General features: G+C 34.4%; 2 protein-coding genes across 2 annotated transcripts; one reads left to right on the top strand and one right to left on the bottom strand.

Moving 5' to 3' along the window:
- Nucleotides 1-6,101: 6,101 nt before the first annotated feature.
- LOC145569320 (ubiquitin carboxyl-terminal hydrolase 3-like) lies at nt 6,102-13,479 on the top strand. Its single transcript, XM_081628672.1, has 9 exons — nt 6,102-6,294; nt 6,664-6,795; nt 6,923-6,961; nt 7,710-7,815; nt 11,623-11,681; nt 11,772-11,846; nt 12,275-12,323; nt 12,499-12,575; nt 13,073-13,479. The coding sequence occupies exons 1-9, from the start codon at nt 6,229-6,231 to the stop codon at nt 13,160-13,162; spliced, it is 693 nt and encodes a 230-aa protein (XP_081484798.1). The 5' UTR covers nt 6,102-6,228; the 3' UTR covers nt 13,163-13,479.
- Nucleotides 13,480-20,356: 6,877 nt separating this feature from the next.
- Nucleotides 20,357-21,542, bottom strand: LOC145567839 (ethylene-responsive transcription factor 2-like). Its single transcript, XM_081627244.1, has one exon. It carries the CDS (start codon nt 21,360-21,362, stop codon nt 20,544-20,546), a length of 819 nt encoding a protein of 272 aa, XP_081483370.1. The 5' UTR covers nt 21,363-21,542; the 3' UTR covers nt 20,357-20,543.
- Between the last annotated feature and the right edge of the window lie 1,570 nt (nt 21,543-23,112).

Raw genomic sequence — 23,112 nt, 5'->3', positions numbered from 1 at the left:
TGAAAGTAGTTAAAATATGGTTCGTAAATTTTCTAGAACATCATAGATACAAAGATGAAGGAGAAATTTATGGAATATTCCGCCCATTTCTTCCAAGCTCCATCTACCCCTATAAATATAGGTGATGGTAATTTTTGAAAAATAATATCAACCTTTCAATATAATTAGTTATTTTACAAAATTTAAAAAAGATCTAAATTTTTTAATATATATACTTGTTACTTTGATGTAAATTTTAATCAATAAATAAACATTTTTTTTATTAGGGAAAAAATATGAATACTTTCTTGAAGTAATTTGAAATATGTTGCAAATTATATTAGACATTTTATATTATGTGTATTATATTAGATATTTTATATTATAGTCATAAATGTTTTTGTGGAAACTCCAATGGTATATCAAATCTTGTTTATTTAAAGTAATTATCTATGTTATTAACATATACGTATAAAAAAAAAACATTTTTGTATAAGATTTTGTACTATAATTGAATTTTTCAAAAAATATATATATATATATATATATATAGTAGTTTAGGTCCCGTGCCATGCACGATAATTTTTTAAAACTAATATCTCCTTGGCATGCGAACTCATTTCGATCAACTAATGAATAAGAAAGGTAGAAAAAAATTCAAAGCTAATTGTATTGTACTACGACTACGCATAAATATTGATATACTTTGGGATTTTTTAAAATCTTTTCTTTTAAGAAGATAAATATTACGAGTATGATATCTATTCAACCTTCAAAGATATTTTAACCCAAAAAACCCTTCAAATATAATTTTTCTTTTTTTAAAATTAACTTAAAAGGTATAATTTAACGCTATTTTATTTTTTTCTGGCTTCCCGCCTGTTTTTTTCTCTCCTCCTCCTTCTCACCATCTCCTTCACCACTTCAACATTGCTCCAACCCCTTCACCGTCATCACCACCATCAACATCGCCGCCTCGCATCCAAGAAACATCGTTCTCTGTTCTCGCACAACCATCGCCGGCACACATTGAAGAACCACCATAACAGCAGCAATTCAACTTGATCATTGACTCGCCAGCCTTCTTTCTCAGGGAGACCCCTCAATGTTCCCACTCACTGCGACACTCTTCGTTCCAGAAAACGGCGGAAACTCATCTTCTCCGGTCGACCCTCTTCTGTTGCTGTACCCGTTCCCCGGAGGCTCACTTTCACCGAGCTCCGACAACTTCCAGATGGGGCCTGCCTCCCAACTTTTCTCCCGGGAAAACCCTCAATAAGAAACAATATCATCTAAACTAGTAATTTGTCCACCAATGGAGTTGTGATTTCTCACCCTGATATCTTCCAAAGTTCCTCCTTCTCAGTTCACGGCATCAGAGCTATTTTTGGGAGATTATTGGCCAGAAAATGTATGGGAATCGGTCCCTTCACCGGAGATATCCATGGGTCCCAGAGTAATGATCTCGTGGTCGGAGTTAGTGGTTTATCTGGTTGTCCTTATTGGTTTCCACTATGTCTATTATAGAGGTGATCTTATAGAATTGTGTTATATTGTTTTAATGGGATTCGTTATCACCGTAATTATGCCAGAGATTGTAGAAATGGGTGTGCCACTAGTTTTGCGGCTTATGCCACTAGTTGTGTGGCTTGTTGTGCCACTCGTTGTGCAGGTGGTGGTTGAAATAATTGTGCAGGTGGTGGTGAAAATTACTTACCGGTGATTGTGCAGTATTTGGGCGTTGATTGAACTTCCTGCTTCCTGTATTTGTTTTCACAATGTTATAAGCTCTACATGTGCCCTAGACAGGCCGTTGTTCCTTGGTTTAAGTTCAAGAATGCTTGAAATTTTTGAAGGTTTGAGTGATTTTAACTAGCAAGTATGATTGGTATATAATTTTCTAACTCCTAGTTGAATAGCTATGTAGAATTGATGAGTATGGGTGTATGACTGCAAATATGCAATGTGTAAATGTGTAGGCCTTTTGTTGATAATACATGTTATAGGGGATTTTGAGTAGTACTTGAATTGAATTGTAAGGAGGTTTATAGGCTCAATGTAATAAATCTTGTTCTTGAATGTTATCTTACACAATTTTCATTCTTATTATGAGTTGTGAGTGGTTTATTTGACGATTTTGATTTGTTGTGCATGTTCTATACAGCTACACTGATTCTATGACCATGATTAGTGCTGTAATTTGCAGCTTGATTTACTAACCTTTGAAAGAGAGGCTTAATTGGTATTGCTATAATGTATCATAGACAGTTATGGTTAGTGTTCAGCTTCCCTGGTTAACAATATTGCTGTGAGCCTATAATCATGTAATGGTACTCTTTGCTATTCTGTTTGGATGGATGATCGATTGAATGTTGGGTTGAAAAGCATTAAAAAAAAGTGTGATTGATAGTTTGATGCTCCAGTGCTCCACCCACATACCATTATATGTGGATGCAGCTTTATTTGCTGTGCTTGTAGAGAGGTTGTTTACTTAAGACCTGTAATTCTGAAGGCGATTGATCTAAACATAGTCTAACCCTTTATTCTTCACCATATGACTCGCGTAAAAGCATTAACAAGACTTGTGATTCAGCCCATGATTTGCAGTGCTAAAGAGTGCCAATATTGACACTATCAACTAAAGTAGCCAAGTCATTGTCCTGTAAAAAGTTGATGCAGTAACTGTGAGTATGTATAGTATCTGGTAATTTTCGAATAACCTACAGTACACCATCCTCTTGTTTGTGAGCAATAAGTCAGTTACCTTATGTGTTCTATTCCACAACATTAGGTTTGAATTCACCTTCATGGTATCTCTATAATCCTTGATGCACAATGCAAATTTATTTGTTCTGTGAGCAGTTCGTGCTGTTATTTGCTGGATCATTCCTCTGTCATATTGACTGTGCATTAGTGTGCTTCTTAATTCTTTCCTACATATCCCCTATATCACTTCCACACATTCTTGCCTACATAGACCGCGTATTGACTGATAAATGTTTTGGTTGCACTGATATGAACTTTCAACGGTCTGTTGTAGAGTATGCATTTTGGTTGCCCTGATGTGAACCTTCAGCTGTCTGTTAGACTACTGATTTTTAACAAGTACTGAGACAGATGGTGCTAAACTTTTCAGTAATCATGCATTATACCTTTATATAGGAACTCTGCATACTAGAATTACCACTATTCCACTAAATCATTATGTGTTTCATGTTAGGTGGTGATATATTACATAGCTTCAAACATATGCATTCTTTAGTGGAGACAACATAGCCAAATTTGTAGCATACATTTGGGCGAGTATGTAACTGCCATAGAACTTCCTGCTCTTTGTGACTAAAAGAAGGAAGAATATTGATATGAAGTCTAAGTATGTCCTCGTGCTAGTATGATGCATATAGTTGTGCAATTCTGAGATAGAGTTTCATTGTAGTTTGTGTCTCAAGGAGGTAGTTTCTGTTCATCATCTTCGTACTCTTCTGCCTTTTTAGGGATGAACTATGTCCAACCTTGTTACTTAAGATGTTCTTGAAGCATAGAAATATGGATGAAGAAAGGTTGCCAATGTCGTGGTCCAGTTAAGAAGAAAGAAACCAATGGATTATCTGTTGATACATTTTTTTCTTTTGTGCTCTAAAAAATTGCATAGTTTTCATGGTGAATCTAAATACAAAGCACATCTTTTTATTCGTAAGAGAGTGTTTCATTTTATCCAACAGTACTTGCAAGTACAAAGCACTTATTTTTTGCAATAAATGATGAGCTAGCATGAAACTGGCTTTAGTAACCAAATTTGTTTTACGATATCCTTATTTCATTATATTTCTCATACAAAAATATACAATCATCCTCTCATGGAAAGTTTTTTACGAAAAGAACTATGAGTTTCACAGGAAGTATAAGTTTAAAAAGTTGATATGCTTTAAAAACCCCATGAACTTTTTGGTTTTGATTTATACGGGAATAACTATCGTGAATCTTAGGAGTTTGGAATGACAAATCTATTACATCATTACATGTGGCAAAATTGACGTTATTTTTCATTACTCGAAATTTAACCTAAAATGAGTAACTCGAAATTAACTTTAAGCAAAACTGACTCAAGTATGGTTGAAATTGATAATAGACTCGAAAATAAACTCGTACCCAAATTGAAAACCTACCAATGAATCAAACCTTACATACTTGCATATTTTGTATCTTTTATGAATATATATTTGTAATTATGGACTCAGGTTGTGACTCTAGATCGATGTGAGTACAATGCACTTTTTTTTGTTGTTTTTGCAATATATTATCTTTTAATGTTTGTTAATGCATTACTTCAACCGTTTAGTATGTAAGGTAACACGAATTCAACAAGATTCACTATCTTGTGAATGATGTACATTGTAGAAATGTTACTAGTAAAAAAAAAAAAGGAAAACTTGTTAATTACTACCTTAAAAAGGGGGCATTTGTGAATTACTATCCCTAAAAAAAAAGTTGTTAATTACTACCCCTAATTGTGATAAATTGTACCGATTACTACCTAAGTGGATTTTCCGGCTAATTAACTCATTAATGACGTCATTTGTCATATTAATACTAAATTAATCATTTTAATCCTAATTAATCCTAATTTAAAAATTAAAAAACCCTAGCTATCTTTTCCGGCGAGCGCCTACCACAAACCAAACCCCCTCCTCTCCCAGCGGCGACTCCCCTCCCTCATTGTGTACCACAAACCCACCTCCCTCCCCCGGTGAACACCATGAGTCCATTCCCCCTTCACCACCGAACACCATGAACGCAAAGAAATGAGGTTTTGGGGTTACGAATGGAGGCGGTTTTCACGGCTAAGGAAAGGATGGAGGACAACTATTGGGGTTGGGGAAGGAAAATTGGTTGTTATCGAGGGTTAAGCAAGAGCTGGGGGTTGTTTAATTTCTAGGTTTGGGGAAAGGAGGGGGAAACAATTGAGGGTTATGGATGGGAATACGACAGTTTTTAGGTGTTACGGGAATGTGGAGGGCGGTAATCGGGGGTTGGGGAAGGGAACGGGATGGGTTTCGCGGTAAGGGTAAGGTAAAGGGTGGATTTTCGGTGGTGGGGCTAGGGAAGGGGGAATTTCTGGTGGTGGGGATGGGGTAAAGGGGCTGCCGGAGGTGGGGTGACGGAGTTGGGAAGGTGGATAGGTGGTAATTTAGGGATTATTTAATTAATTAGGATTTAAAAGTCACTAATTATAATTTGGCCGGAAAATGATGTCATTAGTAAGCTTAAGTGATCGGAAAAGAGGAGAAGGTAGTAATCGGTGTAATTAATTGATTTTAGGGGTAGTAATTAACAACTTTTTTTTAGGGTAGTTTTTCACAAATACCTCTTTTTTGAGGTAGTAATTAAAGATGGGCAACGGGTCGTGCCGTGCCGTCGCGGGCTGTGCCTGGCCGTGCCGCGGTGGTGGGCGTATCGTGCCGGCTCCGCGACGGGCCGTGCCGTGCCAAAATTTGGCACACCCCAGCCCACGGCACGGCCCACGTGCCTGGCGGGCCGTGGGTGGGCCGTGCCGTGTCGGGCCGCGGGACAACCCGTGCCACTTTTTTTTTTTAATAATAAATGTAAATAAAAAAACGATATATATATATTTTTTAGTACAACTAAATTTTATATAAATAATGTTATTAATTTATGTTTATGTTAATGTTAATATATTTTGTTTTGAACAACTTTATTTTAATTAAGGTTATATAAATTATTTATCTAATTATGTTTAAGTTTATGTAAATAATTTTATTAATTTAGCAAAAAACAACAATGCATATAATTAAAAAAAAAATTACGAGTGTGATAAACCGAAACCACAAAAAAAATTAAATAAAACATGTGCCGTGCCCTCGTGCCACGGGCCGGCCACCGTGCCCCGTGCCGTGCTCGTACCGATTCCCAAATTTGTGTTCACGGCACGGCCCACGGCTATAGGTGGGCCACCGTGCCGGAGTCGTGCTAGGCCCGTACCGCCCGCGTGCCGGCACGCGACACAGCCCGTGCCCATCTTGAGTAGTAATTCACAAATTTTCTAAAAAAAAAATGTAGAAAATAGCTAAAGATAGACCGAAACAGAAAGGAAAAAAAAAAAGCCCAAAAGAAAAGAATAAATAGCGAAGTTTCAGCATCAGACTCAAGAGCTTCATTCAGATTTCATCGAACAAAACAATCGCTATATTTGCTTTGTGAAAGTTTGCGTTTGGTTCAGGTTTCAGAAAAATGGCTGAAACTCGTGCTAAGAAAAGATGGCTTCCTCTTGAAGCTAATCCCGATGTCATGAATCAGGTTTCTCTTTATTCATCTCACTATTATTTGATTATTATGCTCTTCCCTTTTTCGCCATTATTTTTATTGAAATTTCACATGCAACTCTAAGATTATATTATTGTTCATCTGATGTTGAATTTTGTTGTTTTCTCATCTGGGTTTGCTTAATTTTTTGATTTTTTTTTTTGAATTTTACATACTTTCATTTCGAGGTGATAACTTGTATTTTGTCCTTTCATTTCATGCTTTTGATTCTTGGTTGGCTTAATTTTTGGCTGTTATTTGAGAAATTTATGTGGGATTATAAGTTATTATGTAAAAAAAGAAACAATTAATTGATTTCATGAGGGTTTTTTTTGTGTTTTGCTGCTGTTGTTATGAATGCAGTTTCTATTGGGTCTAGGATTACCTGAAGAAGAAGCTGAATGTAATGATGTTTATGGGTTGGATGAAGAAATGCTTGCAATGGTTCCGCAGCCGGTTTTAGCTGTGCTTTTTCTGTATCCTCTTACTTCTCAGGTTTATGCCATTTTTGTACTTTGAACTTTAATTTATGCATTGTTTTCATTTCATGATTTATGCCTTGAATTTTATTTGAACGCAACGGTTTCATGCTACTAATCACTCAAGCCTTTGCTTGCTGCAGAGCGAGGCGGAGAGAGTGAAGGAGGATAGTGTTGAAAAGGTGAGTTGTAGCAATTTTTTGGGAAGAATGAAAAGTTTCAAGATTGATAGTATGTGAATGAATGTTATTTTATGATCTAAATTCCTCTTGGTAGTTGTTAGTAGACTTACTTCTACTATTAATTTGCACTTCAAGTGGTTCAGAATATGGTTTTTGCTTTTTCTACTCCTATTTAAAAAAAAGTGATTTGTTTAAATTCTGAGACTCTTGGAAGTAGAATAGTAGATAACATGAATATAAAGGGAGAGTATATTGGATGTCTCAGTGTATTACCTGATTGCAATGGAATGCTGCTTTGGGCTTCACGGAATGGAATGTTAGGGACTATAACATAAGTTGAAACTTGAAAGTCTTTGCTTTAGCTTTCGGATGTTGTTGCTAGTTTTGTGACCACAATGTGTGACTTTGAATCCATATTGTGCTTGTAAAATGCGGAGAATTAGATACTATGTATGTATATATTGTGGTAATCCTTGCTCTTCATTTTCCAAGCAATTACATCTACAGGTGTGATTATTATCTTGAAATTGCTGGCTAGACTATTTGTTTACATCAATACAACATTTGGTTACAATTCCCAACCTTTTGAATTATTGCAGCATATAATTGAATTTTCATAACACAAATAAGAATAAGACAATATTAGTTGTTGATAGTTTGTGAATTCTTTAAAGTTAGAAGTAGTAGCTTTGGGAAGCTCTTGTATTTTTCTGTCCTCACTTAGAGATGTGATTTATTTGTGCATCAGGACTACAACAAAAAAGTGTATTTCATGAAGCAAACTGTGGGAAACGCTTGTGGGACTGTTGGGCTTCTACATGCTCTTGGGAATGTTACATCGGAAATCAAGCTTCGTGAGTCTCTTTTCTTAAAATTTTAGTCCAGTTTCTTGCAGTAAATTTGGCACATAAAAATTGTTTAGTACAAGAACATAATCTTCTTTTTTTTTTTCTTGGAATTTAATTACTTTACTACCACAATAGTACATGTAGTGTACTCTATATTGGCTTTGTTAGACAATGCTAAATTATAGTATCTATTTACATAAGAACATACACTTGGAGAAAACATAGTTATTGTTAGAGTAATGCTTTCTGAAGAGGTGATGTAAAACTATGTCTGTTAGTTTTCATATACGTTGTGCTAATGTTATGGTAAAGAATCTAGCTGAAAAATGTGATATTTATTTGCGTAGAGTCTGTAGACCATAATCTAGCATTCTAGCAGCCTTTGTGATGCATGTGTCCATGCATGCTTTGACAATTGAATGTGAAAGGTTATGTATTAGTGATTGCTACTTTTGAAACTCAAGCAGCATTGCTTGGAATTATCATATGGAACGTTTGAAAGGGGATAATAGATGTTTTTGGTTGATCTTTAACTCGGATATGCAAATAAGGATATAACTCACTTGTGAGCATAATGTCCTGGAACTGGGTCCTATGATCACAATTTTTATTTAACAACAGCAGCTATTTGATCGAACTGGGTCTTGACCTGTCCAATTAAGGACTGAACCTTATTCATTTATGTTTTTTCTTTGACTCATCAACATGTAGAGTCAAGAAAAATCAGCTTGTTTATGTTTCTACTGGCTCTTTTCATATGGCATCTGTAGGCCATATATAGCCACAATATGTTTGGTTATCTACTAATACTAAATGTAAGAGGGGAAGAGGGGTGTGGTAAAGGCTAACTTTCACCATAATCTAAATGGAATTTCAGAGATGCAGTCATTGACTTAATGGATTTTGGCCTGCTACTATCTTGCATAAAGAGAAATTATACTAGTAATCACAAACAGAAGCTGTCTTGCTTTCTCTATTCCATTTTCACCCTGAATCGTGTTTTTTTATAAGTATTGTCATATACTTTTTCTGCCCTAGGTTCATCTTTCTTGTTCTACCTTTTCTTTTCTGTCAAAAAATTGTTGGGTTTTATATGGGCGATAGTGTTAAGTATACCAGGTCCAAATAGGAATATTTTTAGCAAGACCTACTTGAAAATTGGATCTAATTTATTTGGCTATCTTGAAGATCGTTATTGGACCCATTTACTGGTTGGTGCCCCATGTTAAGTTGATCTTGATAAGATGTGTTGTCCTTGCTATTTGGAAATGTAAGATTTGCTGCAGGGTTCTTAATTCTTTTGTGAAAGCCTGTTTGCTTTACGGAAGTGCTTTTAGTCTCTCAGGGTATTTCATTCTATAAGACAGAGTTTGAGGGCTTCCTAACTTTGCACTATTTAGTGACCTCCACAGACAGCAGAAGATAATAAGTCAATGCTGCCAATTCTTCTTAATCTTAGCAAGATGTCATAACACTCAGAAGCATATCTAAAAGAAACTTTGGAAATCATACAGGGAGCAAAAGATTAATAAGCATATAGGAACATAGACCCAATATAGTAATTGTCAAGTGAATTGTCTAAGAAACAATCTGTCTTACACAAGATTTTCAGAATTGAGTGGGATTTTAAAACTATTTGTAAAGGATGTTGTTGCTAAGAGTGCTACTTTAACTGTGACAATTTTTGTATAAGTTGTATCATGTTATGGAATATGTATAAATGGACCGATCATACCCCATCAATCTTTCTTGCTTGGAGGTAGTGCTTTTTTATCGAGACTGAATCTATAACCTTTTTCAAGATTTTCTAGATAGCTGCTCATCCAAGGTTTACTCCAAATCCATTGCCCTTAAATGCTAGATTGTTGTTGACCATCCTGATACTCCTTCAAGTTACGCCCTATTAGTTATGTAACTTCAGAGTTTCTCAGACGATGTATTTAAAAAGGGAAGGTACTTTGGTTAGGCTCTTCTTAGCCATGCCCCTAACTGCATAAACCCCAACTTGGGTAATAAACACTTATTATTTTACTTTAGCATTCCTTCTTAACTTATATTCCTTCTTAACTTGTGGTTCAATGTCAGGATGACAATTTACCTGAGTTCTTTTTGGTAGTATTTTCCTTGCGTCAATGTAACACCTGTGACTGAGCTGCTGGTTGTGCTTAGGTTGAGTATCCAATTTGATATTGAAATCAGATGAGATCTGGTTTCTGAAGGCCACTTGCCTGAAAGTCTGGGATCCTGTGCAAATTGTTTTTCTAGTGTAATGGACTACTATATATGAATGCAATTATAAGTAGAGAATTCAGCTTACTAGAAGGAAGTTTGAATGTCGATTGATTAGTGAACTAAGATAGCAATAGCTTGAGGCTATTAATCTCACCAAGCATCTTGAGGCTATTAATCTCACCAAGCAGCTAGAGGCTACCACTCTCCATACAAGTCACTCAATTTCTGGATACATACTCCTAAGTTAACTTCCATACTTATAGAAGTAATCCTAAGTTCATACATGTGATAATTAACTAAAATCAAGACCATTCTTAGACTTAGTAGAAGCTTGTTGCTTGTTTTTCCTTAACTGCTTCTTAATGAGTTTTGTCTTCATGTTCTTTGTTGCTAACTTCCTCTTTATTGCTGATTTCTTGGTTGCTGACCTTTGCCTTGTTACCTTTGACCCTCCGAGTATACACTTGTAGGGGTCGGGTCATAGGGTGGTCTATCACATCTAGCTTGTAATTTAAGCGTAATCCTGCATCCATTTTGCACCATATTAATTGAGATCTTCAAATTTTTCATTTCATCTCATTTAATTAGGCATTAGCATGTAATTTCAGGTGTTATACTAGTATAAAAGTTTCTCTATTCCTGAAGATTTAGAAAAATGAATTTAAAAGAGACCTGTTTGAGTATTCACATGTATAGGTAAAAAATTGTAAATTATGGTAGAGTTAGCCAAAGGGTGGTTTGTTGTCTGCTGGGTCTTTGGTGCCTGTTTGTCCTGCCTCCTTACCAATGGATACCCAAAGCCACGAAGACAATAAAGGGAGAAAGAGAGTAGTGGGCATGAATGTGTTGGCAATGGGTTATGATTATGAAGTGAGAATCATGTTTTACTTTTAGAGTTTGTTGGTTCTATAAATAAAAATAAATAAATAAATAAGTAAAAGGAAAAAAAGAAATTGTGACGGCATTTTTTAAAAAAGAAAGCAGGAAGAAGTTACCTATTATGAACTATGGAGCATGGACTACCACACGAGTACCCTTTGGTTGATGCTCAGGGTATATTACATTGTTATTAGTTACATTATGTTGTGATTGGTTGTCCATCGACTCCATTCTTAAAACTGTTCCCCGGATTTCAGATGGAATATTTTGAAGTTATCAGTTCAACTACTTTGCGTTTTTCAAATTATAATTCAGCTTTTCAGATCATTTTGCATAGCCCTAATTCTGATAACCTTATATACTTTAAGTTGATGACCAGTTAACAATTTCATCTTGCTCTTGTATGTGCTTTTTTTCATTGTCCTTCTGCATTCCCAGTCCAGGGAGATCACTCATGAATGACTTCCTTTTCTTGCTGTGATTCTTGTGAATGTGTTTATCAATGGACCTGCTTGCTTCGTATCGACCTGCTAGTGGCTTCTCGTTGGTGTCAAATATCTGTTAATGGTTTTGTCCAATTTATTTTGTTATAATGACAGATGTTTGAGGGTCAAGAGGTCATTGTCTAGTTGCATATGATGACTTCGAACTGTGTTATAAGCTTGATTCTGATTTTTGTGCACTTTTTAATTCTTTGTTCAGAGGAGGATTCCTTCTTGGATAGGTTCTACAAATCCACAGCAAACATGGATCCAGCAGAGGTTATATCTTGATCTTCCTCTAAATTATGCTTTAATTTTTGTTTTCTAATTTCTTAACATTTTTTACTTTTTTTAATTTTACTGTTTCAGCGTGCTGTGTTTCTTGAGAAAGATACTGAAATGGAAGTTGCTCATTGTGTAGCAGCTAGTGCCGGTGACACTGAGGTGAATATTTTTTGAGTAATTTATATATGCTTTGTGATTTTAAATTTTCTTTTTACTTGGTGAGTTGTGAGCTCATGCACTTGCTCACTGGCTGTGGCCTTGCAGTAATATTGACTCACTTTCTTCCATGTAGCATAAATAATTAAAGACTCCATTTGCCCGTTAGGTCAAAGGCACTAATTAAAGGCATCATCTCCTACAGAGTATAACAAATAAACATAATGGGGAAAAAAATCTGAAAACATTTTAGATTCATTTACTTGGGCCTTCCACGAGGAATGTTTATGCCGAATTATGCACAACTTCATGAAAATCACCTCTAATGCCATACTCAGAATATCCCGTACGAAAGGGTCTGGTTTACCACAGACCTAGCCATAAAATACTAGTTATTTGTACTATTAGTCTGACACATTTTTTTTCCTCAGGCTTCAGATGATGTTGACACTCATTTTATCTGCTTCTCATGTGTTGATGGTACTCTCTCTCTCTCTCTCTCTCTCTCTCTCTCTCTCTCTCTCTCTCTCTCTCACGCACGAGCACATATACACCCATAATCAGCCTGTTGTACACTCACAGGACTTGTGATGATATATGGAGCTTATTTATTCCCCTCCTACTGTCTCTTCCGCTAATGTAACAATGATTTCAGGTGAACTTTATGAACTTGATGGAAGGAGGGAAAGACCAATATCACATGGACCATCCTCGCCAAACACTTTACTTCAGGTAAATATTTATTAAATTTGTAAAGCATTAGTCTGTTTTGTTCTCAATTGTAAATAGATGTCCCAGGTCTCCTAGAAGGGTTAGAAATGTAGATTGTATGGGCATTTCCCTCTTTAGTGACACTATTGAGAGTGAAAAAGTGTTGTGGAGAGAAGAATATCTATCTCACTCTCCTTTGAGTAAAGACAATATATTAGGGTATCCACTACATTGGTGCATCCTGGAATCATCTTGCATGCTTTATTCTACAAGCCCTTGCCTTGCCCTATTTACTGTTTTCCAGAGAAGTTGGACTTTCATGCTCCAAATATTTGTTAGTGAAGTATGCATGATTGTATTGGTGTTACGTAGTCATCTCTAAAAGTGACCTGATTTGTAGCTGCAATAGATTTGTTTTCGCTGTTTGACATGTAAGTTTGGCCTTGATGTTCAGCATTTGCAATGTTGCCATCTCTTCACTATTGGCTTTTACTGAATTTATTTTGTAATTACTTCAGGATGCAGCAAAGGTCATAAAGGGAATGATTGAGAAAAATCCCGGCTCTATGAACTTCAATGTCATTGCTGTATCAAGGAAGACTGTGTAACTACTTCCAAATTGAGTTTGTTTATACTTCGTAGAAGTTTGAGTTTTTACTAGAAAATTCTCATGCTATATATTCTAGTTCTGTATCGCACTTTACCCAAACCAATGTCGCTGTCACAAGCGATTGAGTTGCTCAATTACTGTTGCATTTTCTGTGAAATCTTGTCCGATCACTTTTACAGATGAGTTCAAGGCTCCTAGCTCTTTTAGTGCAACCTTGTCCAGTATTTTAGGAATTTGAAGATTTTTACTGTTGAGTGTTGGATGCTAATATAATGTCGGCAGGCTGAAAGAAAGAAGCATTTATATTTTTATCTACTTTTAACATGTAGGCATGTAGCTATGTACATTTTGTTTCTGAGTAACACTTAACAGAAACGAAATTTTAGAATAATACAATTTCCACTTTTTTTTTTTTTTATCTATACTCATATTACCGACACATAATCTAAACATTTTTTTTGCTATAACAGTATGTAGAGGTGTCACAAACTAGCCCAAAACTCAATCTAATTTACCTGATAAATTACTTAGATGCATGGACACAATAATTTGGTATGACTCAACTTTATACCTGACTTTACCGAATCCGATTTGAATACCTGATTTGACACCTGTAGTACTCAATGATCTCGTAAATGAAAGTGTTCAGAATAATTCATTTACAGTTGACTTGGTTGACTGGCAGATTAATGAGCATTGACCTGAAATTCAAGGTGGGCCATGGGCTAGCCCAAGCTTATCAGAGATTTGATCAAGTTTGACGCCCTCGGCCCTTCAGAAAATGTCAATTTTAGACTAGCTCAAGCCCTGCCCAACTACATACAAGATCATGTGGGCCTAGCTCCAACATGTTTGGCCCACCCATAAGCTTGGGTTCTATTCTACCTTTCTTTTTCGTTTCTAATTGAGTTGTTAGGTTTTGGCGTTTAGAGACTTGGGGTGTTTGGTTTACTGATTTCACAGTAAGGACTAATTCTCATGTGGATTTGTGTCGTATACAACTATACATCATTTTGAGAGAGAATCTACTTCACAAGCCTTTAGAAATTTCACCATAAAAGGATAATCCTTTACTTTATAAAATGATACACTTTTTTTTTTCAAAGTAAAACACTCGCGTGTATTGTTTACTAAATTGATTCAACATTGATAAATTATAATGAAATCTACAATATGTCAAAATCAAAGTGTAGATACTTATCAAGGACATAATCAACGCAGTCATATCCAAGTATCCAACTGGTGAAGCTTTTAATTATCCGAATTGAACCCCATAATTGAAATGCATACACAAGTTGAAGTATGGACAGTTAGGAATATATTCAATATATACTAATAATAGAAGTATATAGTACATACTAGGGAGTATTTTGTAATAAAGCCAAATCAATTGATTCAAGTGCACCATAAAAGAACATTATTATACTTGATTGTTTTTCCACGATACATTCATATTTAAAAAAGTTGAAATACAAACATAACGGAACAATTATTGGGGTATGAATAGTGAAAAATCAACTAATTTACAATCTGTTTGGTTCAACGAAAATAATATTTCTGAAAGTCTATTTTCAAGGTAAATATTAAGGAAAAACACAATAGCAAAATAAATACTTAGTAACTTGTATTTGGATGTTTGGTCACAAGAAAAAGTACAATAATGGATATCCCATCCTTAATTCCTTATGGATAAAAAGGTAAACAAAGGGGGAAAGAAAATTACAAAAAGAAGATAAGTTCTCCATCTAGTAATAAGAGACTCATTTTCAAAAAATATTTTCCGTCAATACAAAAAGCAAAACCTTATTACGAACATATTAATCAATAACTTAATACTAAAACTAGAGCTGTCAATTCGGGTAAACGGGTCGAGTTTGGGTCAGGTCAACTTGGGTCGGGTCAATTTGAGTTAATGTCGTAACCTATGCGGGTCGGGTTCGGGTTGGGTCATGCTTGAGTCGGGTCACGTCGAATCATGCATCTTATCGGGTTTGGGTCGAGTTTAGGTCTGGTTAATAACAAGTCGGGTTACATTCGGGTCGGGTGAACAATAGGTCGGGTTTAATTCGGGATTTCACAGGTTAAAACGAGTTAGGGTAATTCTTGGGTTCAAGTCAGGTTCGGTTCAAGTCAATAATTTGCGAGTTAGAATCAAATCGGGTCATTCTTGGGTTTGAGTCGGGTTCGGTTCAAATCAATAATTTGCGGGTTACAATCAGGTTGGGTCATTTCCAAGTCGGATCATTCTCGGGTTCAAGTCGGGTTATATTCAAGCCAATAATTTGCAGGTTACAATCAGGTCGGGTCATTTCCAAGTCAGGTCATATTCGGATCATTCTCGGGTTCAAGTCGGGTTATTTTCTTTGACTATAATATATATGGCAACATACTAGGGAACTATAGCTTATAATTTAGGAAGATAATTATCTCCTTTGACCATACAACAAATATATATGGAGTACTATATTTAACTCTTAAATTTGGGGTGATGCTCCTTTCTTTTGCTAGCCTGGATCGACTTGGTCTCCCTAGACAAAATGCTTTGATCAACAATAATAAGGTGGTCTAAATTGAATTTAAGATGATTTGAAATCGAGTCAAGAACAATTTGGGTTGAATTTAGGTCGGGTCAATAACAAGTCGTGTTGATTTCGGGTCGGGTTAATAACAAATTGGGTTGAATTTTCGGGTCTGGTTAGTATTAGGTCGGGTAAAATTCGGGTCGGGTCAATAACAAGCCAGGTTGAATTTGGGTCGGGTCAATAACAAGTCGGGTTGATTTCGGGTCGGGTTTGTAACAAGTTGGGTTGAATTTCGAGTCGGGTTAGTAACAGGTCGGGTTAGGAACGAGTCAGGTTAAATTCAGGTCGGGTTAGGAACGAGTCGGGTTAAATTCAGGCTTTGACGGGTTAAAACGGGTTTTGGTCAATTTCAGTTCAAGTCGGGTTCGGTTCAGGTCAATAATTTACGGGTTATATTCAGGTCGGGTCATCTCCAGGTCGGTTCATGTTCGGGTTCGGATCTCACATACTCGGGTCAACTCGGGTCTAGGGTTGGTTTCAGGTCGGGTTTGAGTCACCATTTTTTCGGGTTCAGATGGGTCGGTTAATAATCGGGTTCGGGTGGGTATTTCGGGTCGGGTCAGCTTTTGACAGCTCTAACTAAAACAAACATCGGAAGTGACACGTGTCACATCCTGGTGTTGTTTTTTCCCTCCAAAACCCCCCTTCCCTTTTTAACCAATTTTTTTTTTTTGTAAATATTTGATACAATTATAATAATATCATTCCAAATCTTTTATATTATCTTTATGAGAAAAATATTACTTTTTATTAAATTTTCATTATTATTTCAACTCCTTTTTAATTATCTAATAAACGAAGTAATATTAGATTTTGCTAAAAAAAAGTAATACTCTGTATATTGATATTAAAGAAATTACTTTAAAGCGTCACTTTTATTTGTTAGTTATAATTATTTTTTACAAAACAAATTACACTTACCGTTGGCATGGGGCCTAAGCTAGTTCTCTTTAATACTACCTTCGAATTGTATTATATGCAACTTTGGAATTTCTTATATCTCACAAATAATATCCTAAAATTGCATATAATACAATGCGGAGGTAGTATTGGTATTTAAATATAAAGAACAATGTACTAGTATATATAAACATTTAAATATTCTAGTAGAAGAATCCTTCACGTAAAAGAAACAAAAATAAATTGAAGTTGAATAAGAGGAAGGCAGTTGGTGTAACAGCTGAAAAGGGTAGTGAATTAAATATAAGTAAGATTAGTATTAATTAATATGATTGTCCAATTTGAGTAATGACGAAATACGTGAGCTAGGTTACATAATTGTAGTTAGCTTTAGAATTGTCAAAGTTTGTTTCAGATACAATTAAGGTAAAGTATTAAGTATTTATAAATGGGTCAAGTCTTTGCATTTGAAAGTCTGGAGACAATAGCCCATGCATTCATTGACTTAGTTTTTGGATAATATTTGACCCGTTTAATAGTAAACCCGCACGTGGTTTCTGAATCATGTTGATCATTAATCTGGCCTCATTGTGTAATTTAATGGTTTAATACGAATATTATATTTTAATGGATCTTGTTAATGAGCGTTTTGAAGCGTAATTAATATTTTAATATATTGTTTAAAATAGTGTTAAGTTAGGATTGTATAATAAAATCACGCATCGTTCGCTGTAATTAATGTTAGTTTTATTTTACGGAGTAATATTTTCACTTTTAATTCTCTTATCTAAGGTTTGGGGACGCCGTTACCTTTTACCTATTTAAAAATAAATTGTTATTTGTAAGAATTAAATAATGAATACAAATTTTATGTTATCGTTGTCACATGACATTCGTGGTATACTGGAAACTAAAATTTTACTCTTACAGTATAATATTGAACTATTGACTATATTTTCATTATGTTAAATCTATAATATAATCGATGTTTGGTATATTATCTTCATTTGATTGAAAACTAGATTTTGGGTTCGGACGATGCCTCAGATTATAACTTGGTACTGATCATTAATATACGTTGTAATTTGTGATTCAATTTTTTTTTATAATTAGTTAAATTTGTTGTTCAAATTGTCATTTGCGATTGATATTTTTTATTCAAAATAAATATTGCATAGAAAATCACATAACTTGGTGGAAAGATACTTAGTTCTAAAATTAGAGGTTGCATGTTCAAATCTTGTGGAAAACTTTTTTTATTTTATTATAAGTGAATGACATGCAATGAAAATACAAATGAAAAGAAGAGCTGTGGCAAAATGAATAGTTGAATGGGTGATGCGGCATAGTGAGGGAGGTTTACGTAACACATGGACGTTCTTAGAAACGTCTTTTAATATATTAGTTTAGATATGAAGTACATATATAAGATTTATAGATCAGTTTCTCATTAATAATGATTACACAACCAACTACTCCGTGTATATATTTTTATTTCAATTACGTAGTATTATTTTTGGTGATTATAATATATAAGAAATTAAGAATGCATATTATTTCCTCTCTGCTGTAAAGCTTAATTTTGATTGAGTTAGTTTTTTGACAAGGTATTTATAGGTGGTGCATTTGAGTTTACTCCATTAAATATAGGTGTATAAATTTCACTAACAAAATCTTAAAATCAGAATTTGAATATTCAATCCATGAATCCATCACATAATTTTTACACAAAATCACAACCACTCATAATACTTGTACTCCATTAAATATAGGAGTATTATTTTAATACAGAGTACTTATTATAAATAAAATTGCGTATTTGTTAAAGAATTTTTTACAAAAATAATACATATATATAGCTTTGAAACTTCATAAAATCCTTGAAAATTCTTAGCAAGCCACAAAAAATGTTTAATTTTCAAAATGGAAAATCACTTTGATAAACTTATAATCACGTTTTCCATGAAGCACGTACAAGTCCAAATTAATCAGGAAATAAACAACCATGTACTATTAATCTATTGTACAATACTGGACAGAAAACAAAAAAAAAAAATATTATAGTAGGTTAGATTTGAAGTACAATGTTTATTTTAATAATACAATATACTTATTCCACTTACACGTGAAAGATGAACATACACAACTTGCTTTGCTTTATTAATTGTTAATAATAGTTAACTTTTAATTAAACAAAATTAGATTATGTACCCACAGTTTACAAAAAAGCAAACAATTTAAATTCGAGGATAGCTACACATCGATTGTGGCATCTTTGTGCCGACATAGATATGTCCAAAATTCCGTATTCAAGTTGCTTAATTTTGCATATATTATTTAGTAATTAAATGGAGAATGATTCATAAAATGATAACAAATTTTGCAAGCATGTTGGTACTTAAATTTTGGGATACATTGAAAGATTGTTAATATTTCATTTTAAAATAGGGTATAACAAATTAAGCATAATTTTGTTTGTTTTTGAAGATGGTAAGAGATTATTAATAACAAGTTTAATGGCACAGTGAGAGTACAAGTCAGAGTAACACTCTTCACTAACTTTTCTTACGATACAATTATAAAATATTTAAAAGTAGGAATGAACACTACTTAAAAATGGAAGGGTTAGTATATATTGCAGAGAAATTATACCTTCTTTTGATTCAATATAAAAGGTTATTTTGTTTTTTGATTAATTTGAGATTGTTTAAAAATTAAAGGTTATATTTCAAAATCGGTTCTCTTCTATTGTTTGTGCATTCGATTGCAATGCAAATTGCTCATTACTGCGCACCTAATCAACATGAAAACTAATGCAAATAAACACGAATCCTAAAAGAACATAGTTTAAATATTAAAACTAAGAGCATATGATCAAGGAATGATTTCCATTGATCAATATTTATAGGGTTACAATGAAAAATCTAATCATCTAAGATAACTACAAGATATGTGAAGATATCCTAAATCTAGGATGAGAATATTCTCTATCAAATAAGTATCGAGACTAGCCTATAAGCTTTAAGGATTAAGTAATATTAAGTCTTACTTTGCGAATTTTTAGTTTTTCTATTAGTAACTAGCATCAAAGATTGTTAGTAGATGTTCCAAACTTCCAATTGAGAAAAAACATACCATAAATGTGTGTTCAATAGTTTTTTAAATCTTATGTACTTGTCGTTATGTTTAGCTATTAGGGGAAAAATCTTGAATCCATTAGCAACTTGTTTATCTCTAATAGTACAAGATATTTGTCCAATACATCCATTCGACCATTCCAAACCATCAAATTCTTACATTGTTTGTAAGGTGGAAATAAAATGAGTGACTTAAAGTCTTCTAGATTGCAGACTTTTCGATATGCTGTTGGCTCTCGCATCTCCACAAATAAATAAGATTCAATGCTCCATCTTTTTGCTTTTAAAAAAAATATATATCGAATAAATTATAGTATATACGAATTATATGTGAATATATACAATATATTTTAAGATAAAATGAAGAATTCTACGAAATCAACACTTTTCAAAGATAAAAGCAATCTAATTATGCAGGTCAACGCTTGATAACAGAGGGGGATGTCAACTACATGTGAATCGAACTATAGCCACGTATTGATATCCATTTCTATTGTACAAGAAAAAGCATCCATGTAGTTTTTTTTTTCTTTTTTTTTTTTTTATTAGTCCATTTAGATATATGAAGTGCTCTGTAATAAAAACTCAAGTAACAAACAAATGAACATACACTATTCACATTTCACCAAAAACCCCATCATTATACACTACAACTCCTAAATCCCTCCAAAAACCATTGACAACCTGTCCATCCTAATCTATGATTAAGAAGATAATGATAGAATCACACCATCTTAATCATACTATTAATAAAATATATTTAACTAACTAATAGGTGGTCGCCAAGTGGCAATGTGTTCACACCAACTTGGCATCCCACTTGTTGTAAAGCTTCCACTCCTTTACCCACTTGCCCATTTTCTTTCTTCCTCCTCTTTAGGGACCCACTTTCTGATGACGAACTCGATGACGTAGATAATGATGACGTTGTTCTTTCCGGGGATGATCGCTTTGAGGTGATCCGAACCGGGTCGGGTTCACCCGAGTTCACTCTAAGTGGGAAGTTTAGCAACGCCTTCGAGCCGCGCATTCTGAACGCGGCCCGATCATAGGCTAACGCCGCATCCTCGGCTGTTTCGAATGTTCCGAGCCAAACCCGAGCCCCGTTTTTAGCCGGGTCTCGGATTTCGGCTGCGTACTTCCCCCACGGCCGTCTTCGGACACCGCGGTAATGCTTCCCCCTTGTCGGAGCCGCCATCGCCACGGCCACCGCCGGGACCTCACCGCCGGTGACACTCACCGGAGACTCCACCGGCTCCGCCTTAACCACCACCGGCGCCGGTGAACCCGAATCGATTTCCGACCCGGATTCCGGCGACCACCCGGTGTGTACTGCATCCCGGAGAACACCAAAGAGAACCATATCTTCAGAATCATCTTCTTTCAACGGCAATTCACCCCAATTTTCAGTTAAACAAGGATACAACCTACTAAAACTGGAATTCCGGCGATAAACAGGGTTTGATCCATTGTTAATCGTCGATGCTCCGACAATTCTCGGGTCCCAATCTTCAAGTAAGTGTCGCCTAATCGAATCAAGAACTGCTATATCAGTTTCCAAATGACTTATTCTATTCATCTTTTCTTCTTATTTATGAACTGGGTATATAAATTTTGAGCTTGAAATTTGGAAATTTGAACTGGGTATTAATAATTTGAGCTAAAAATCTGAACTTTTGAAGTGGGTATTAAAATTTTGAGCTAGATTTTTATGGGTTCAGGTGTTTTTGAGAGAATGTTGAAAAAACTAATTTTTGGAGGGAAGAGAATATAAGAGGTATATATAGATGAGAAGGGTGCATGAACCTGGATCAACTAGACAATTGTAGGTCCACAAAAAAAAATTAGATTTTTCAAAAACTTAGAATTAATTAAAATATTTTTTATAATAAATTATAAAATACCAGTAGTGGGTGATTTGTAAATATTTCAACTTTAATGTTGTTTGCTTTTATAAAAATTAAATTGTTTTTTACTCCATATTAAATTAGAATAATGTCACCTTCTTTGAAAGTTCTTACTAGAGGAAGTGAAAAAAGATGAAAAAAATTAAATTTAAATTTTATTAATAAGAAAGAAAAAAGCACGTGTGTGGAAAAAATGAGGAATGGGGTGACGTCAAAGGGAGTATTTGCAATTGACGAAAGAAATGAAATGAAATTGAATACTGTTTTGTCATATGTAGGGCACCTACCACCTCAACTTCCTTGTAATCATATTATATAAGAATAATTTTAAGGGATTATTATTATTCTTTCCACAACATAACTTTCCAAGAGAAATAGACTAACCAATTGGCATCATTCATATACCACTTAATCCTATTACAAATTGATGTATTGGATAATTGGATACTTTTAGTTGCACGCTTGCTCATTTGGTAGAGATTTTACCTAGTGACATTGAATTTAATTATCTTCCCCCTTGTCTCATTCATAGGCTAATTTTCAAATTTTGTGTTGATTTCACTTGCGAGCGAATGAAAGTTATGATCTAATATGACCATTCATTCGATTTGTATCTTTATATGTTTTTAAGTCTCTTAAGATATGATGAATAGAATCATATATTTGATGTTTCTTTGGCAATGCAAATTTAGTTTTATCAATTAAAAATTATTTTTTGCTGATATTATCTTTGTAAGTTGAAGATATTAAGACAAAAGTTCCATTGATACCAATAGATGGGCGTATACTAGGCTCAATGAGCAATGACATTAATTGCTATTGCTTTTATGCAAATATGTTGATTAGAATTGAGAGAGATTGTCAAATTTATGCCATGATTTGTAACTTTATTTTCATTATATAGAGTGCTCGGATGTCAATATTGTTTTGACAACCAAAATAAATGATGTTGATATGTGGGTAAAATATTGGTTTAAGGCCTTTTCTGATTTACTAAAGTGAACTGAATTGAATTGTTTATGAGAGAAGGAAATTAAGAACTAAACAAAAACAAGTTGAAGAGAACGGGTCCTTAGATGTGCCATTTGTGACAATTGGCTTCTCTATTTGTGAGGAATAAATGCTAGAAGTAGGAATCTAATTAAAGGGCGGAAGGAGTATTTACTTCATCTGTTTTTTAAGACAAATCACTTTCTATAAAGGGAAGTTTTATTTCACTCCTACCCTCTTTATTTGTTCTCTTTATCTCTCAACTCCAAAAATTCCTGAGGAGTCCGCAATTATAAAAGTAATGCAATTAAAGAAAAGAATGAAGAGAGAAAGTATACAACTTATAAAATGTAAAAATGTTCTTTAATTAAAAAAACATTACTCCCTCCGCCCCTTAATTAGATGTCTACTTCTAAAATTACACGGAAATTA

This window comes from Chenopodium album, chromosome 11 (genome assembly GCF_948465745.1).
Source record: "Chenopodium album chromosome 11, dcCheAlbu1.1, whole genome shotgun sequence".
NCBI classification, from domain to species: domain Eukaryota; kingdom Viridiplantae; phylum Streptophyta; class Magnoliopsida; order Caryophyllales; family Amaranthaceae; genus Chenopodium; species Chenopodium album.
The sequence above is the reverse complement of the archived record's forward strand: the minus strand, read 5'-3'. Positions and strand labels throughout refer to the sequence as shown.